At 35.6% G+C, this 20,338-nt stretch overlaps 1 protein-coding gene across 1 annotated transcript in view; it reads right to left on the bottom strand.

The window, feature by feature from the left end:
• LOC140135724 (vesicular inhibitory amino acid transporter-like) overlaps positions 1 to 20,338 on the bottom strand; it is a 108,895-nt gene that overhangs the window by 9,289 nt on the left and 79,268 nt on the right. The window contains exon 3 of the mRNA XM_072157324.1: positions 17,759 to 18,128. Coding sequence (XP_072013425.1) covers positions 17,759 to 18,011 — 253 coding nt within the window. The 5' untranslated portion in view covers positions 18,012 to 18,128. The remainder of the gene's footprint in view (positions 1 to 17,758; positions 18,129 to 20,338) is intronic.

Here is a 20,338-nt window from a genome sequence, read left to right as displayed (position 1 = left end):
AAGGGATCTGGAATGAGCGTTTTGAGCGTTTCGACAGTATTTTTTGTGGGACCAGGTGGTGTATGACGTGCAGTCCCTAAATTCAGTAAATTTTCATCGTCAACCGTGCAATTGAATGGGATTATTTTGAAATTTTAAAACGCTTGAAATATCACAAACAAATAGGCCTATGTTGATAAATAATATAAATACAAGCTAAAACCGTTGGGGTTCGATAATGAACCCCACAAAACTAACTGTGTGTATGGAAAATGCCATACGGCCGGGCGGTTTCACGAGTTGCCGGCGCGATCATGTCATCCGCCGCCTGTGTGGGACATGAGAGCACATCAGACATATCGAATTGCATTCTGAATACGAAGAATGTCTGTCTGATATCAAATAATTTTAATTTTTTTGAAATTCATGGTATAATACAAATTTTATGACAAATTATTAAAAGTTGATATTTTTCATATTTTTGATATATAACAGTCCTCGAAGTAAATTTTATAAATTTAATGATATATTCTTAAAGTGTATGTAGCTAGGAGGAAAAGCCGACGATCAATTGAAAATTTTGACCTTTCATATTGCAGATATGGATTTTTTTGGGGAAAAAATCCATATGTTCAATACGAAAGGTCAAAATTTTCAATTGATCGTCGGCTTTTCATCCCACCTACATACACTTTAAGTATAAATCATCAGATTTATAAAGTTTACTTCGAGTACTGTTAAATATCAAAATATCAATTTTAATGATTTGCCATAAAATGTATTACATTGCGAATTTCAAAAAATCAAAATTATTTGATATCAGAAGGACATTCTTCGTATTCAGAATGCGATTCGATATGTCTGATGTGCTCTAATGTCCCACAATAAATACTGTCCAAACGTTCATACCCCTTCCCTTAATGACATGGAAAGATAATAGCGTAAGGTTTTGGAACGCATTCAGTATGAGCGAGGATAGCCAGGTAGCCTCCAAAAATACAAACTCAAATTTTAGTAATGTCTTACTCCTTTACAACCAATTTGACGTGCAGAATCAAAATATAAAAACGATTGTGTTCAGGTAGCTTATAGTTAATTTTACATGTACATTTTAACTAGGGCAGTACCATTTGTATCTAGTATCTTATTGGTTTAACACATTGATCATAGCTTTAACAGTTCAAGTGTTACACGGTCTTAAATGGTTTTGTTCTTTAAATATTTTGGTCTAAAAAACCAAGACAGAATTGATATTTCATTCGTTTTCGCTTCATTGCAAAGTTTCTATGATTGAAGTGCTGACATGCCTGATCAAAATCAATGAATCCCACCTTCATTTCGTAGCTCATTCCCATACAATCGATATGTAGGGAAATATCTAACTGTAATAATAACCCTTACGGTACCGATGTCATAAGGGTTAAACAATTTGGGAAATGAGTTATAACATTCAAAATTGTTTTGGTCTTTCGAATTTGTAGTTAGTGAATAATCTGGAACACGTTGACACATAGGAAAACATAATACGCCGGGTAAAAGCCGAGGCAGGAAGTATAACCTCAGATTAATGCATTAGGTGTCAGAAACAAAATAGCATTGTTTCATAAAATTACATCTTGCTTCACCGGTGTAATTAGGTCATTATATATTGAATTATTATATGATTGACATTAGCGCAATGGAGGTCGTAGACTCTTGTTTTTTTTTATACAGTATTGTAATGTGACTAGCTTGAAACGTGTTTGATTTTGTCCTGTAAAAGGGCATTCGAATACTGATTGTATACACGATTTTGCCTAAGTGGGTCAGTAAAGCAAATATTTAAAGTTAATTTGTAGCTTTGACACTGAAAGCGCTCGTGTAATAATCAATGTGAATAATGTCTTGTTCATACTTGGTGTAAATTACTAATCCAGTAGTTCAAAACATTATTTTGTATATTAAATCTAATACTTGAACTCAAATTTGAAATTCACATTGTTACGTTGCGTCCGAGACCATCGGGTTTCATCAGGCATCTGATGTCACACAATCATTAATCAAACACAGACTACTACAGACCATGTATCAACAGTCAAAGTCCCCGTGCATTGTATGCTGTGAATTCTCGCATATTCATGAGGGCCGATTGTTCGATCGTGCCGCGTCTAACAATCACGCCAGCGTTGCGTGCCTTCGCGTATACGTGATAGCGCGTTTCGTGCCTTCGCGATAGATCGTAAAAATACGCGATAAGTGCGTAGCAGTTTTGCCTGTCGCATTTCATGGAACAATCAGCCCTCATTATCGGGTGATGCTGAGACTTTGACTGCATGTACGCTGTCTGTTTTCTTTTTCGTCCATGAAATCAAATGCCTGATGAAGTCCGATGGTTTCATACGCAACGTTGTAGCAAAGTGAGTTTCAAATTCTAGTTCCAGTATTAGATTTAATTTACAAAAATAATGTCTTATTCATATGGATCAAAAAGCATGAGTAACACAATATCATGACGTCAGAGGTCAAATGGAAAGTCATGTTATAAATGAGAGTACAAGTCCAGTGGCGTAGATTTCTTTTTGACATTGGGGGGGATGGTGTTGAAAAAAAGTCTTGAAGAATAGTGAATCCAGGACCTTTTGGCGACAGAATAAGTTGATGTTACAAATGCGCGTGAAGCGCGCTAAAAATTTTGCTATTTTGAAGCTAAACTGATGAAATATGGTGCACAAGTGGAATAAATGCGCGCGAAGCGCGTGAAAATTTGCATTTTGGGGCTAAAATGGGCAAATATGAGGTTAATTTGGTCAGAAACCTATATTCAGGCGTCAACATTGGGGGGATGATTGTATGGAGCATCCCCCCTGGTAAAATATTTGGGGTGGGGGGGGTAAATCCCCCCTGGGATCTACGCCTATGTACAAGTCAGAATACACTCAAATCTGTTATAGATATTTACAAAATAAATGGTGGATATTTCAGTGGGCCAGAGTGGCGCGGCTCCAGTAGAGTGAGGTCGACTTTGATCTCTCACAACCTCCCACTGATCACAAACGCAGGCAATGCTCTACCGGTCGTGTTTAAATCAAGTTTTCAGAAAATTTATATGTTTGCCTCTAAGATTTATAGTTCCTGAGTTATGAGCACAAAGGTCAAAGGTCAACATTTGGGTTGAACAAGTGTTTTTTAATTATGAAGAGATGAGTTTTCAGATTTTTTTGCATCGCAAAATAGCGAAAAAAAGTCAATGGTTGTATCATACGGTGAGATATAAATATTGGAATTAGCGGAAATTAATCTTTAATATTTCAACAGTGTTCTCCACGAATAAGTGACTAAATACCATCAACATATTGCGCTAATCGTAAGGGGAACCATCGAATAATAACTCATTGAACAGAGTACCACCTTTGACTATCGACCAATGTTCTCCTCTTTGCTGCAACTACCTTATACTTACAATATGGAGCGGTAAATCGAATTTGACCAACCTTTATCCGTCAAGTAATTCAAATAATTGCACTTATACACCCTTACGTCATGCAGAAATCTGTATTTTTGTCATATTTGACACAGTTTTTAAAAACCTGTCAAGTGCAAATCCTATTAATGCCATATTTCAAATTCTAAGGATTTCTACAAAGGTTCTCTTCGTGCCTTTGCACAGTGCTATGCAGCCAATTTTGAAACTAGTGACAAAATGATGTCAGTGTTTTAGCTGCCTCCAGGCTCGACGCATTTCACATTTATATATTATATTCTGGTGGAATTTAGACTATTACCTACGCATCTTATAACCCAATAAACACAAAGGCATTTGTGAGTGACTTTCAAGAAATGGATTATAAAGTATTGTTTTAGCAAACGCTTTGTGCTGTATGTATAAAAATTTGTTGTACGATTCAAAGTTTGTAAGTTCATACAAGGTGGATCAAAAGATGCTTCAGGTTTTGAAATCGATTATCAGAGCAACCAACAGTGTGAAAATAAATACATAATATATTATATTTTACAGAAATTTGAATTTGTGGGAAATCATGGCGCCTTTAAGCTCAAAAGATTATAATTGTGCTTTTCCAGGTATGGGGTTTAATAAAATCGCTGGTGTGGGGTTTCATAAAATTATTTGCCTTTTTATAGCTTATTGCCTTTACTCAAGAACCACAAGATCTGCACAATTTTAAACAATTATGAATACACCACTTTTGGATGATTTTCGGCCACAAATGCGCATATAATTTCTTGTCGCCCGTGTTATATGTGACAATAGATGCACAACAGCGGCTAAAACAATACCTTTATTATCATTCTTAAACTCGAATTCAAATAAAGTATACCAAATTTTAATCAAATCTAATCCTACATTTCAAGAAATTACCTAGGGCTTAGAATCGACCAGTCCTGTTGTTGCTATGCGCCTCTGGTTGATTCAAATAGCGGGTTCGCGAATCGCGTCAACTCGCACGCGCTGAACCGCGTTATATCATGTCATATAACACGGCTAAAAAACAATAAGATTGCAGGAACTTTAAGAATCACAGAATGCCACTTTAAAGGATTCTTCATAATTAAGAAATATCTCGTCGACTAAAATTCAATAAAGCCCTTGTACACCAGCAGGTGATATTGCCTCATCAAGTGTTCCAATTCTATCGTATGCATCTTTTATCCTACTTAATTGTAAATGACCTTGGAATCATATTGCGCACCTGTTAACGTGGTTACATTTTTGCCATTATCTACTAACTATCGTCTTGCCAAGGTAATGTTTGGTTTATATACGTGTGATACAACCCCCTTTATGGATTCCTATATTTACATTACGTATCGCTACCTGGAGAGATTTGACCAGATCACCCGGGCAGATCACAAGGATGTCATTATAGCTAGAGGCAGTATATAACACAAATGGGTCAATGAGTTACATAAAAATTACCTTGTGTGGTATTTGGTTCCCAGGAAGTGAGTCAAGTTATGGTTAAATGTTGATCCCTCACTATAAGAGTTATTACCGTTGATTTGGTTGACAAATGAGGTGAGACATGATCAAATCTCTCCAGGTAACAAAACGTAATGAAACGCATTATATTATGTTCTAAATTATTGGATACCAATGGATAGCTATGAGTGTCTTCTATCCAGTAATAATGTACCACTTAAATTCTAGCAACAAATATTTTTTGGCTTAAAAATCATACGAACATGTAATCTCATCGGATTTGTGACTCTAAGGCACAACATCTAATTTGGTCCCATAAAACTATCCGTGCCCCGATAGGTTCCGATAGCTTGATACAATTTATTACATGGTATGATAAAAAAATAAAGTCATCGGTACCTAACCGGACACCAATCGTGCTATAGGACCAATAAGATGTGGTGCCTAAATTGGAAAAGGAAACACTATTCTAATTTAAATATTAAATTTGAACTCAATATTTCTTTGAATATGTGTATAAAAAGCAAAAATAAATATCGCTGGGCCTCATCAACCCCTTAACTTCGAAGTTTGATCTGTTTTGGCATCTACCGCCTTTGAGGACACATGCCTGTGTCCTGATGGGACCAAGCACACGCTGGTCTATAAGGAGCGAAAAGGAAGAAACATAATTGAAGCTAAGAAACAAGGAAAAGAAAGACCACTCCCAGCAAGTCAAGTGAACAATTTTGCTCTTAGCTTTGGAGTCGAAAAATAAGAAATTGGTCATTCTTATTTCATGGCCTGATGTAAAGGCTGTTGTTGATTTAATACTATACTATGACTTATACTAATTCATTGCAGACTATGATAATGCCGCTATCATATCGGGCCGATAAAGAAGTACTACAAAGTATCCGACATATCCCAAGATACATATCATCATGATGATTATTGATGTCATATTATATCAAGTTCCCAACATGACGTCGTCTTGATAAATAATATTGATCTCAAGCCGTGAATTGTGCTAGAAAATGCTAATTAATGTCCAAAGTGTATTTTGTCGTCATTGTCCAGTACATGTCAGCGTACTTTGATGTATTAAATGCAGAGTTACATGTATGTTGATCGTACATTTTGTTTTAATTAAATTTTCTTACAATATATCACACCTATAATTGATTTCTATAATAAGGTTAGCACGCTTCACGTTTTAAACAGGTCACTTTATATTATATTTTTGATGATCAAATTGGTACCGTATTGGAATTATTATACTAAATTCTCTGGGTTGATAGGATGAACAAATTTCAATCATTACCCAGAGCCGCCAGCGCACATAAACGTTGGGCAATGCATATGGCCAGATTCGAACCGACAACCTTCGAATACTAGTACCACGCTCTAAAAAAATACACGCCTTTAGGATTTTCCTACCGGATGTCGATTTGTACCTGAAATTCCTTCCCACAAGGTAATAGGCATATTGCATAACAATAGATACAGTTCAGGGGCTCATCTATCTCCTTTGTTATGCAATACGCATATGGAAGGAATTTCGGTACAAATCGACATCCGGTAGAGGAACCCTAAAGGTGCGTATTTAGCCAAATGCTGGAGAAAAACAGGTACATGTATCAGGTGCCATGTTGTTTACTACGCCATTATTTTATTTTCTACTACACATTTTTCGGTGTAGTCGATGTGTGCTGCATAAATACGGAATTGGGCCCTGATTGGCTAATTAGATCATGTCTTGAAATATATACACCTAATCCGCTGAACAAACCGCGTGATTATCGCATATTTGCACGTGCTCCTGACCTGTTTCACACCGTATCACGGGATGAACAGGGCGCGTGCGTCGGCAAGTGCAAAATGACCCTGCGGGAAAAGTAACACAGGGCATGGCACTTACACTGTTATTGTATAGCTTTTTAATTATTTAGATGAATCCTAAATGGAACTCTGACACTGAACGGACCTGTACTTAACCATATTGCATCGAAAACGTTTCGCTGGTTTGAGTACTTTATCTGTCTGAGCAGGTGGACTGAACACCTTCAAACGAGCTCAACACAAATACGTTTGATCATCATTTACCTGACCTATGACCTAATCATTCACCATGATACGCAGCGCCATGTTTGATTGTCCTCGTTCTCGTTTGATAGTTCTCCTTTCATTGTTCTCGTGATAACAAAATTAATACACATTAAGTAAACGTAGTTTATTACCATGGTTACCGGCCTATAAAGCACTTTTAAATGCAATGAGAGTAATTATTCCTTAATAGTAATAATTACTCACATTGTAATTTGATTTATGCATTTCTGTATCACGTGGTAATAACAAATTGAAGCGCCCACAAAACGAGCTCATCACACACAATGGGTTGTAATAATATGTCACATGCTACATTTTAGAGCCCCTATACTAGTTTTGATATTTGGTAGTTCTCAGCATCTTGCGAATGTTAGTGAGCTTTGGCAAAAATTGCATTGATCATTTCATAGCGAGCGTGTAGAAGAATTCAAATATCACAGATATACAGGGTGTAACAATAAAATTTGTACAATTTTGGAAATAGAATGACACAAGTATGCCGCTTATTTTTTGGTTTGATATTTATATGTCTAACAAGATAATTTCTTTAGCCACCAGCTAATCTTTGTTTCAATAAAATCGACGGTATATAAGTGAAGATATGGCCAATTATGTAACCTAGTCTTAAAACTGCTTGGGCCACTTTTGTCTAAATGTTACAAAAGTAACTGAATAGAGTTGAACCATGGACCAGGCTGACGATGCTCTTATGATAGGCAGTTTTAAACAATGAGGTATTCGAAGTGGTAGAAATGATTACATAATGGAATATCTCCTTGAGTTTTTGAAAGTCACAACTAAGCACTGACATATCAATTTCATTTACTAGAAATCGTGGCTGCAGCTCAACAACTTCAACCCCAATTCACGTTGGAAGAGCGTATTTTTATGGTTGTGAGATTCGGTAGCACATGGAGTCAAGCAGAAACCATAAGATTGTTTATAACTCATTTTCCAAACTCACGTCTTCCATCAAGGCATACAATTACATATAACTATGAGAAGTATGTAGAATTTGTTAACAGAAATAGTGGCAATAGTGGTCACCTCAGAACAGATAGATGCCCAGCTGAACTTAATTTCAAAATCTTATTGTTTTGTACTTATGCATGTTATGGATGCAAAAACTGTTTTACCAATGATATCTCAGGGATATGAGAAATTACTTTATTTATAAGATAATTTGAAAGAAATTTCATGACTTCATTTTGGATTTTAAATAAATATCATATTATTATTAAGTTCATGTTAATTATATGAAGAAACACCACTTATAATACTTTTGTGTCAGTCCTTCGCTGTTTAATGCACAATAAGCATATCTACGCGGTTCAAACTTGATATGCGCAAACATGGCAAAAGTGGCCCAACACGTTTTCTGGATGATTTAATTAATCGGACATAACTTTTAAACCCAAGCTATTGGAGAAACCAACTAAACGTCTATTTTTAGCCAAGATATTACTGATTGCATTGAGAAGTCAAAATGCAATTGTACAAATTTTATTGTTACACCCTGTACTTTTGTAAGTCCTGTGATTCTTGAGCTATGTTGTAAAGAGAACTGAAACAACAACACAATAAATCAATCAATCAATACGTTTTCAAAGTGAACTTTGGCAAACATCAAAGTGTTATTTTGCAATAATATATTGATTAAGACAATGAAAATCGATTTTTTGGCTGCTTCGACCAACAATACCGCATCTACCCTTAATAAAACTACAGAATATCATAATAACCTCAAATCAATGTATACTATTTATCACAATTAATACTATACATTGAAACCTCTCAACGCTTACTGTAGTACATAAACGCCTACATACAAAACACTTGAACTGGTTTTAGGCAAAAATAACCTTATTATATGAACTGGCAGAGTTTTTGAAGACGAAAACTTGATACAGGCAATCTGACTTTCTATCACTGAAGGCCGATATTTGAAGCACATGTAGCGCTGTATTTCATTTTCACGAGCCTACTTACAATAATGTTAGTGGTGATTTCGTTACCGCAACCTCAATATAGCATTTTCAAGCTAAAGGAGGGAATAATGTGTAATAGGGGCGATAACTTTATTAAAGCAAACAATGAATTAAATTAAAGACACTAGGTACAGATTGCCCGAAAATGACTTAAAATTAAAGACACTAGGTACAGATTGCCCGAAAATGACTTAAAATTAAAGACATTAGCTACAGATTGCCCGAAAATAACTTAAAATTAAAGACACTAGCTACAGATTTGCCGTAAATGACAAAAAATTAAAGACACTAGCTACAGATTGCACCTGAATCTTACTAACTAAAATGACATTTAATGCGAATTTAGATTTCTATCTTTAGCTCCATTGTCTGATCAAAAACTTATTGGCGAATTGGTCTTCATAATATACCATACGCGTTGTGTCAATAAAATTACCGACTCTTTAATTTTGTTGACGTTAAAGGTGTATACTGAAATCACATAATTTAAAAACGAACATGTGGCACATTCCGTTTACTACATATTAGTGTAATTGTATTCAATTCATTGCAACGCATGTGAATGTCCAGTTTACTTGAAGTTAGACCACGAGCTTCGTCATACCCGCTAATTCTGACCAGACTGTTTGATGTCGTCGCTTTTCCCTATATCAGTCTGTATTCGTTTCTTGTAACCATCTTGGCATTCTGATGTATCTTAATTGATTTATGTAGACTTATTCCCATATCTCTTACATAATATTGGTAGACATATTCAATAAACGGCCTCTTGAGAGATTGTTAAGTAATGCATCCAAACTATCACTATTAGTTAACTTGTCAAACTTATTTATGCTATTATCAAGCAGTTTCTCAGCCAACCAACTTCTCCAGGGGTGTATTGTAGCATAGCCTATGAGAGATGACATGTCTGGTTCAATACAATACAAATAAATGTTTGCATTTTTTATGATGTTATATCTATATATTATATCTAAAGATCAGGTGAAATGGTGAAAATACAGATGGGTTCAGCATGACCAAAGTTGTGAGCACGTGAGACAGGGCTGTATTGCGTCACCATATCTTTTCGTGACATACACAGAGAAAGCGAGAGTAGGAGGCATACCAATCTCAAACCTCCGATATGCAGACTCCTTGAAACTTCAGTAGTGGACATAGAAAGATTGGCAACAGCGATAGATGTAACTGGCAAAGACATGAAGCTCAAACTCAATGTGAAGAAACAAAATTTCTTGTTGCAGAGGCAGAAAGAAAAGAGTACAACATCACAATAAATGGAGAAGAAGTTGAACAGGCCAACCACGTCAAGTATCTGGGCTCGGTGAAAACATCCAATGCAAATTGCAGGCAGATATCAAAACCAGGATTGGAATGGCCAAAAGAAGGATGATTGAACTTCGGGATCTGTGGAGTGATCGAAACCTTGCAACATAACTGAAAATGAAACTGATCAAAATACTGGTATGGAGTGTACTCCTTAAAGGCCTGGAGGGCTGGACTGTGATTAAAGCAGATGAAACCGCTGCTGAAATGTGGTTCTGGAGAAGAATGCTAAACATCAGTTGGAAGGAGAAAATAACAAACAGAAGCATCCTTGAGGAACCTGGTGTGAAGAGACAGCTGCTTGGAGAGTTGGTGACAAGAAATCCTCAATGAAGTGGCAGTACACTAACACTCCAGATAATAGAAGGTTGAGGGAAAAGGAATAGAGGACGACAGAAGAAACAATGGTTTGACAACATCAAAGAATGGACAGGAATGAACCTAGTGCAAAGTCAAGCGTCTAGCTCAGAACAGAACAGCTTAGAAGAAGGAGATAAGGAGATGCAGCCAGATGGTAGCCAATCGTCAGAAGTGACAGCAACCAAAGAAGAAGAAAATCTATAGATATTTTAGACTATTCATCCCATTTTTCGCATTTCTTTATTTTGGTTGTGTAAACTTATGTGCACAACACTAATTTATGCACAACTAATAAATGCAAAATGCCTGTATAGATATTAATGAGAAACGATTATTGACAATACAAATAAGCGCGTATAAAATGACTGATGGGCAAACGTGGACTGAACTGCATTGGGACGTGTGTTTATACATGATGATCCGTTTCTTGTATTTTCCGAATCGAACACAATTTGCACTGATGTGTGTGCTTACAGTATGTACTTTTGGAGTTGTAACAAAATAAAAGCATCAGAGAATGGCTCAACACAGTATGGTATGGAAAAGAGCATGCTATGGATCACAAAAAGATTCAGAAAAACAAATGAGTGGATCAGAAGCATGACACAGGTCACCGATGTCATCCAGATTGTGAAACAAAAGAAGTGATCTTGGGCTGGTCACATAGCTAGAACAGCAGATGGACGATGGACCAAAATTGGTTACAAAATGGATACCTAGATATGGTACTAGGCACCCAGGAAGATAGAAAGTTAGATGGAGGGATGAAATTACATTTCTTGTTGTAACCTGAATGAGAAAGACGTGGGATAAATCAGAGTGGTGTCACCTTGGAGAGGCCTTCACCCTGCAGTGGGTCGACGATGGCTTAGGTTGATGATGATGATGATGAACATCCGGCAATTGCTATTGGTACCCACTATATATCAAAATAAGCGTAATACTCAAATGTTTTTCATCTCTTTAGATTTGTTGTCCGCATACAAAGGGTTTGGATAGACACGTTTGATGTGTCGATTGAAATGGAAGCTAAATTAGGGTTGACATGATACGTCACAAATCGCCTAATCTATTTAGACACATAACCATAGTACATTGCATCCAAAAATGTTGACTTAATTCCGCCATGCATTACTTAACATTGTGTGTAATTCAATATAAAGAAGAAATTTCAGATGATAATATGATTACTATAGCAAACATGATCACTTTTATTATGTTGGAACTTTCCTACTGCTATTATAGGCATGGAAGGAGGCCATTTATGGGAAAATGTATGCTGGTATCAAAGCTACGAAATGGAACACATTTTATCATTATAATACTACCCCATATTAACTATCACATTTACTCAAAAATAATTGATTCGATCAGCGTTCCGTAAAATGGTTTTGGTACTTAAATATATTAAAGGGGCTCTGAAAGATTGCTCGAAAAAATCAAATAAGAAAATGTCCGAGTCGCTTTATTTTGATCAATTGAATACTCAGAGAGCCTACCGAACAGTAACATTTAGCAGTCAAAATATATTAAATTGAAAACGGAGACATTATTGTGAGGGCCACCTATTAATTGCAAAATCATACAATTTTACATTACAAAAGATGCTCATTTAGCCTTAAAAATCATTACGCGAATTTGAAGCCAAATTTGTAACTCTTGTGTAAATTTGAGCATGCAACATATTCCTCCACATAGAGGTTCATCTAGAATACGTTTTCAACTTGATAAATATTCCGAGAATAGTACAGGCTCTCATGCACCTCGTTAATTGTACAAGTCATAATATGATCGTGAGAAGAATTTGGAAACCATGCTTTATACACGTCATAGATATGGGGCTAGAACAGACTGGTGACATGACGTGAAGGCGATAGATGGCTCAATAAGCCGCACATGCTCTATATTGACATGGAAATTAGCATTTAGGCACATTTTTCACAATTTGGTAATAAACGAAAATAAGCAGCTTTTCTCTAAAATGATGTCTGTTCAAATGAATATTGTGGGTTTTTTTAAACAATACCCACAAAACAATAGCCACAAAGAGAGGCACATAACTTGCAATATTTATAAAATACAATGTTGAAATTCAATCAATTAGGGTTCACCGATAATCCTAATTAATTCCACTAAGCATCCGTCTTGACCCCAATTAATACCTCTTAGATGTAAAATGACTCCATTCATATCACTTTACCAATGCAATACGGGGTAGTTTTGTTACAGATGAATCGAATGTTCAAACCATGGCTTTAACCTCTTGACACGCACGAAAAGGTGACCACAGAGAGGTTAAATTACCTCTATATCACACAAGTACCCTTAACATTTGACTTTTCATTTTATTTCTAAATATCTCTATTTGCAAGAAGATTCTATTAACTCTATTCCTCACCATGCTCAATAACTACCCTTTAACAATTACATTTTTCCTTCAAAATTTCTCTTTGAAATGCGAGAAATTAGATATAGAGCTTTGCAATATTCAAGAGTCTTACCCACACTCCGTTGACGAAATGATTCGGACTGTGTTTCGTAAAAACAGTCTGGATCGGTGTAGCTCAGATTCAATAAGGAGTGTTAGATTTCAACCGGTTAAAGCTATGTGCGTTGCAACTGGGCTGAATCATGAAACTTTTAAACTTAAATGTGCGTATCTCGGTCATTAACCAATCGTTCAATTTCAAGTGAATGGCACAGTAAAATGAAGACACTATGTGCGTCGGCAAATGTCAGTAAAGAATACAAAACACGTAGACGATCTTAATGCATGAATGATCTATGCACTTAGATTAATTCAGAAAAATACTATTGCTTTTAGTTTATCCTACCTACCTACCTACTATTATAAAGGAATAGTTTAAAGTGTGTCTTCCTATTCAAGGAATTGTTTGATAAATATTTAAGATATGGGAATATGCTATCTTTAGGATTTTTTTAATTTCAAAGTCTGATACTTCAAAATTGAAAAGAAAAATATGTGTCCCGTTTGTAGTCAAGTGCGTAAGCAAGGCGATGAAATGTAGAAACGTGATATGCAATTTACACTCATAGATAGAAGCAATGCAAGATGCCATACGAACACACAGAAGACTGATATTACCTAAAGTTTGTTCTGCTTATAATAGGCGACAAAATAGACTCACAACATCGTGTATTGATATAAACATCTAGCAAACAGTAATTACCCACCCCCCCCATTTATTACGAGACAAAACTCAAAATCTATGCATCAAATTTAAAATTAAAACCTGAAATAGCAAACACAAACTCAGGTTAATTCTGCAAATTTTGATACCTCATTTGTCTTGATAGCTCAATATTTGTAGCCATGACGACTCCTTGAATGAAAAAAATGCATTTTCAAAAGTCAATGACGACACGTGACTACCAGACACTCTAGCAACAAAAGTAACATTCTCAATGGTTTTCGGTGCAACTTTTGAATAGGCATCTTTTTCATTCAAAGAGTCACCATGGCAACAAAGTTTGGGCAATTAAGGCAAAATTAATGAGGCATCAAAATTTGCAAAACAAAACTGTGTTTCCTTTTGTTATTTCAGTTTTAAAATTTGATGCATAGAGTTATTATCTCATAATAAAGGGGGTAAATTTTGGTAGATGTTTAGAATGGCATGCATACAGTTGGGCGCAGCACAACACTTACGCTACTTTTGTGTTGCGTAATGTGTGACTGCCGCAAGCTTATGTGAATTTACACGAGCGTAAGTTGGGACTTTATTATAAAAAAAACCCGAATACTTTCGCCTATGATAAGCCGAACTAACTTTACTCAGATTCCTTTGAGTGAGTGCGACTTAAGAACAGTTGATGTCCAACGTAGTGATTGAGAGCAGCTCAAGAACATAAGTTTGGAGAGTTTTATTTGAAGAGTTTGCTTCCAAAAGGGATTAAAATCCATTTTGTAGAGTTCTGAGAAAGTCAACGTTTTTTTTTAATAAGGATGTTGCACTCATTTGATTAAGTTTGTTTTCTGTCATATGATAGGTACTATATGTTGAAGCTTAAAGCCTGGTTTGGTTTCATTCTTTTATTTTCACTGTATTTTCTATGTATTTCTTTATCATCGAATACAATCGAACACTACTAGAACATTTAAGGTGCACCTGATCATACTGAAAACGGGACACCACATTTAATACCTCTTAAAACCTTTGAATCATACATTTGTGTTATTTTGTGAGAAAAATATTTTGACATTTTTTTAGAAACAATACCAATTTTGTTCTTGTGCAATTTCATTTCATGAAGAACATTCTTATCAATGTTGTATTAACAGAACTACGTTTCCACCCTTTTTGGCTTAAAAGTAGTGGATTATATTCCAATTATTCCAATTTATGAACATTTCCGGAAATTTCAGGACAATACAGAGGGTCAGAAAATGCTAGAGGAATGTGAAATAAAGGTTGAAATATGTATTTTGTAATTCTCTTTCATGTTCTGCACATAATTTCTACAAAAAGTGGACCCTTGTGGAAACAAGCTGTTTGTTTTATCAGGCAACAACCCTTATCTTACTGACGATGCTTTTAAATACTGGCAGCTGTGCACCCTGTGGAATTATATACCAACTCCCCTATGCTGTCCTACAAAATTATTCTGCAATCATTTTTACATCTTCAAAACTCTTTTTGGCTTTTTGCAAATGATAGCTAAAAGATGTGCTTTCATGTATGTAAACACTAACCGATTAATGAAAACAAGTTTTAAATAATTACCGCATTCGTTGGCCCCGCTTTTTTCTGGAACACTCTGCAGATTGACTCTGAGTTAATGGGTCGCTTTTCGATTAGCCTATTAAAATAAATAACCATACGATGTTTCAAATGAAAGCCACAACGCGAGGCAAATGACTTACAAATCCATGAACACATTACTTGCAAGACTGGTGAAACTTAATCAATTCGTGTTCGCCGGTAATCCTAATGAACTCCACTAAGCATCCTTCTTGACCTTTATTGACACCTTTTTAACGTAAGATGACTCCAATCATATCACTTTACCAATCATATCACTTTACCAATCTGGGGTAATTTTGTCACATATGGTTCAGTTCATTGTTCAAACGATTATTCCTCGAAAAAGCGATCAGAAAGGTTGATTACCCTTATCATTTGCATTTGTATTTTATTTCTGATTGTCTCTATTCACAAGAAGATTTAAATAACTTTATTCCTCACTATGCTCAGTGTCTACTCTCAATGCTCTGCATGCTAGTCCTTCGCTTTAACGGAAAAAGTTTTGAAATATTTTCTCAAAATATCAAGAGCTATCTTAAGAACTACTGAACCAATACTAGGCTTGTTTGTACTCATTTTGATGCATTTTTCATGCTGATTCCAAATATGGTCATGACAATTTACATTTCTGACATTTTTTAATTAAAAAAGAAAATTGAAACATGTCGTCTGCAGTCAACACCCGCGTGAAGAGCGTTAACATTTACCACGTTTTCCTTCAAACTCTCTCTAAACGGTCTGTATAAGAAATTAGATATGAAGCCTGACTGTCTCGCAATATTCAAGAGTCTTACACACACTCAGTTGACAAAATGATTCGGACCGTGTTTTGTAAAAAAGAGTCTGGATCGTTGTAACTTAGATTGAATAAGGGGTGTCAGATTGCAAACAGTATAAGCTATATGCGTTGCAACTAGACTGAATTATAAAATGCTTTAACTCAAGTGCGCGTATCTCGGTCATTAACCAAGCGTTCAATTCTAACTGAATGTCACAGTAAGATGAAGACGCGATGTGTGTCGGCAAATATCAGTAAAGAAAACAAAACACGTAGACGATCTTAATGCATGAATGATCTATGCACTTAGATCAATTTAGGAAATACCATTGCTTATAGTTTACCCTATCTACCTACTACTATAAAGGCACAGTTTCAAGTGTGTCGTCCTGTTTATGAATTGTTTGATAAATATTTAAGATAGGGGAGTAGACTATCTTTAGCATTTAAACTGAATTTCTTTCTTTTAAAGTTTGGTACGTCAATATATAAATAATTGTCCCGTTTTTAGTGAAGTGTATAAGCAATACGATGAGGATAAACTACTTATATGTAAAATGTAGAAATGTGATATGCAACACTTATATAAGGTAGCAATGCAGATGCCAAACCATACACAGAAGACTGATATTACTTACTAAGATTCCTTTGAGCGAGTCCGACTAAAGAATAGTTTATGTCCCAAGTAGGGATTTAGAGCAACTCAAGAAAATATGTTTGCTGTATATTTTATCATATTTACTGTTTGCATTACCCTTGTTTTACTGACGCATTTTTGGTAGCAATATATCGAGGATTGAGAACTAGAAAGACTTAACTCACAATGGCTTTCTGGTTCTCAATCCTCGATATGCATGGGGTTTTCCAACCCAGTAATACCAAAATCCTAGATATAAGTACCAATTTAATATACAACGTCATAATGATATCATCATAACGTTGTATATTTAATTGGTATGTAAGTAGGTTCAAAAATTGAGATTCCTAGCAATATACAAATACTATTTACAGAAAATCACTATTGTAATCTCGTGGGTCAATAGTCTGAGCTCAATATCATTCTTTATCTCTATCATTATTTTTGAGGGCATGCCTGAGGAGCATTTTTTATACGGTATAGTATACATCCTAATGGGGGTGTCCAGGGACAGAGCCCCTTCCTGTTTGTTTTTAAGATTTACAATGTGACGAAGCCCAAAAAAGGACAGTAGACTTAAAAATAAATAGCGGGAACGGGGAGGAATACTCCCTGCATATTGTGCGAAGCAGGTTACACTATACAGGTGATTCAGATCGCCAGATCAGCAATCGTGTTTAAAATGAAAAAAAAAGTCAATCAACTTAACGTGGACATCTTATCAACTACTTCAACATGCATTCGATTGAGTTGCAAAGACTCGTTGCCGGTAAGAAGTTCTCCCTGCCCGTGTCCCTGTGGTTGGTGATTGCATTTGATGTGTTTGTAGGGGTGTGTGGGGCTGTGGAGTGTTTAAATAGAAATTTAAGGTCACTTTTAAGACCGGGATGTTTAGATTTTTGTTAATCTTATTCTTACCGCCGGTTTGTGGCGTTCCTCTGCTTGGAGTTGGTGTAGGTGTGGTGGGTGTCTGCGGAGTTTCTGCAGCAGCATGATTTGTGATGGACACTGGTGCGTGTCCGTTTGGTTGTGCCACATCATTGCCAACAAAATTCAACGTTGTCTCCTTTGGACACAGTTCTATGTCTTCCCCCTTTGGATCATATACTGGTACACCATATCGAGTTATAGATGTTTTTATGGAGCTTCCAAAGGAACGAATTTGTTCCATAGCTCAACTAAAATACTTGAAACGCCCAATATCGTGAAGGCTGAGTACGAAGGGAAATATTGATGGTTGAGTTGGTCGTCGTCTCTTGTGACCTTCAAATCAGACGTGATGCATACACTGTAAAGAAAAGAAAACAGTAACAATATGTTATTACCCTAGGGCTATTACAAACATGGTGATTAAAATATCAATGTGAAGAAGAAGAAACGAGACAGTGACGAGACAAAAAAATCAATAAATGACTGTTTTTCAAAAACAGTCATATTCTATCATTTTTCCGCTTTACAAATTTTACTTTCAGTTTTACAGTGTTATCAAAACAGAGGCGTATCTTTTTATGGTTGCTCCTTTTGTCTATTGCTTTTACTGATAATTATACCTTCAATTATGTAATGAGAAAATTTGGTTACGTACAATGGACTAGGTACTTAAATAAAATTCGCTGACCAATGGTAACTCAATTGGCAAGCAAAAACATATAATTAGTATCATTATTACAACTAATTGAATTAGGACGCGCATCACTAGGAAACAACCTCAAATGACCAAAATTATGTTAAAACCATTAACTTCGTTATCTTTTATTTTGAATTCAAGGTCAAAGGATAGGTTTTTCATATATTTATCAGTTAGATGGAAATTGTAAGTTACGTATAAACACAATGATATACCACAGAGATTTTTCCGGTCAGTACTTTGGAGTGTTCAGATTTGTCTTTGACGAAATGGATACATTACTATTATACATCAAAGATTTTGTTATTAAATATTATATTATATCAAATTCTATCACCTAAATTTATACTAAATCTAATCATTGTGTTAAAATGAAAAATGTATTGAAAGAAATCAAAAGATTATTTTTAAAAAGCTCTAAATATTTGTAGCATTTGTAATTTACCATTTTATGACCACTGATGACACTATAATTATGTTACCTAATTGCTTGCTCGTTTGTTTTATACCCATTTGTTCTATGGACAATCAATGGTTCGGACTTATTATATATATGCAAAATGGAAAAACCAAGCTGGTGAAGCCTAAAACAGCAAGCTGGCCCTTTATAGTTAAAAGGTAGAAAAAATCTACCAAGATATAGAAAGAGGCAAGGAAAGCCACTCCCAACCCGTGACGCCCAAATAAAAAATTAAACCAATAAAATGCGCAGTGATTAATTTATACTGCACTACACACAGGCTTAAACCCACAAGCCTCGACACACTTTACAGTAATTCAGTGACCATGATTACCGTTAATGGTCTAGTTTATCCTATACGCTTTGGATAGTTCATGCGCCATTACTCTAGCGACCTAATAACAATTGTACACATAAAACCACCTTCCTAAAAACCGTTTGTACGAGCATCTAACGTGTTAACCCTCTGAAACAATTGTCATTTGAAGGTCGATAGAGCAAATGGCGTATGAACTATCCAAATCTCATAGGATAAAGTAGACCATTAGCAATAAGCCTCACCGATTTTACGACCACGATAAAACACATTACAGTCTGCCAAACTATCTTCGTGAAATATCAGAACTCAAAATTGTGTGTAAACGTCACATGGGATGATGTTTTTGTAGGTAGACACATAGCCATTAATTGGAATATTATCATCTGTGGGCATGGCTGTCGTTTACTCCCAGGGAAAAAATAGCTATTAAGACGGCGATTTTTCTGGTGGTTTAGGGAATTTACAAGGTGTATGCCTGATTAATTTCATAATAGGCTTTTTATTGAATTTCCAAATCCAAAGAATTAAATTACAACGTGTTCTTAGGATGGCTTATTGAATGACATTTGGCTGTCCAAAGTTAAAGAAAAGGTGACGTATAATACTGTATTAATTAGGATGTTTGTTCGTGTGTATTTTTGGTTTTTGTTAAGGGCAATTGGTATAAATAGTGTCAATTAGTTTGATCAAATAAGATAAACTAATGTACAATAAATACAGGGTGTCCCTGAAAGAACCGTATCGTCGGGAACTGACTTTTTTGGGGCATTTTAACGCATAGACCAAACATAACTAAATAACCGATGTGGTTGAGGAACATATCAGCTATCACATACTTGTGACAATTGACCGCTCCGTTTTTGAAATAACAGAATTTCTATCAATAGACGCCTCATGCGCTGATGATGCGCAGTGATTATCACACCGAATACAGATCATCGATTGATACTATATGTGACCGTACAGCACGAATGAGCCGTAAATGTCCTCAATTGTATTCTGAGTTACAGTGTAAAATGGGCATGAAGGTCGTATTCATAGGTATTTCAATTTGGTGCTACGTGTATCTCATTTAATGAGATACACGTAGCA

Source organism: Amphiura filiformis, chromosome 16, assembly GCF_039555335.1.
Source record: "Amphiura filiformis chromosome 16, Afil_fr2py, whole genome shotgun sequence".
NCBI classification, from domain to species: domain Eukaryota; kingdom Metazoa; phylum Echinodermata; class Ophiuroidea; order Amphilepidida; family Amphiuridae; genus Amphiura; species Amphiura filiformis.
The sequence above is the reverse complement of the archived record's forward strand: the minus strand, read 5'-3'. Positions and strand labels throughout refer to the sequence as shown.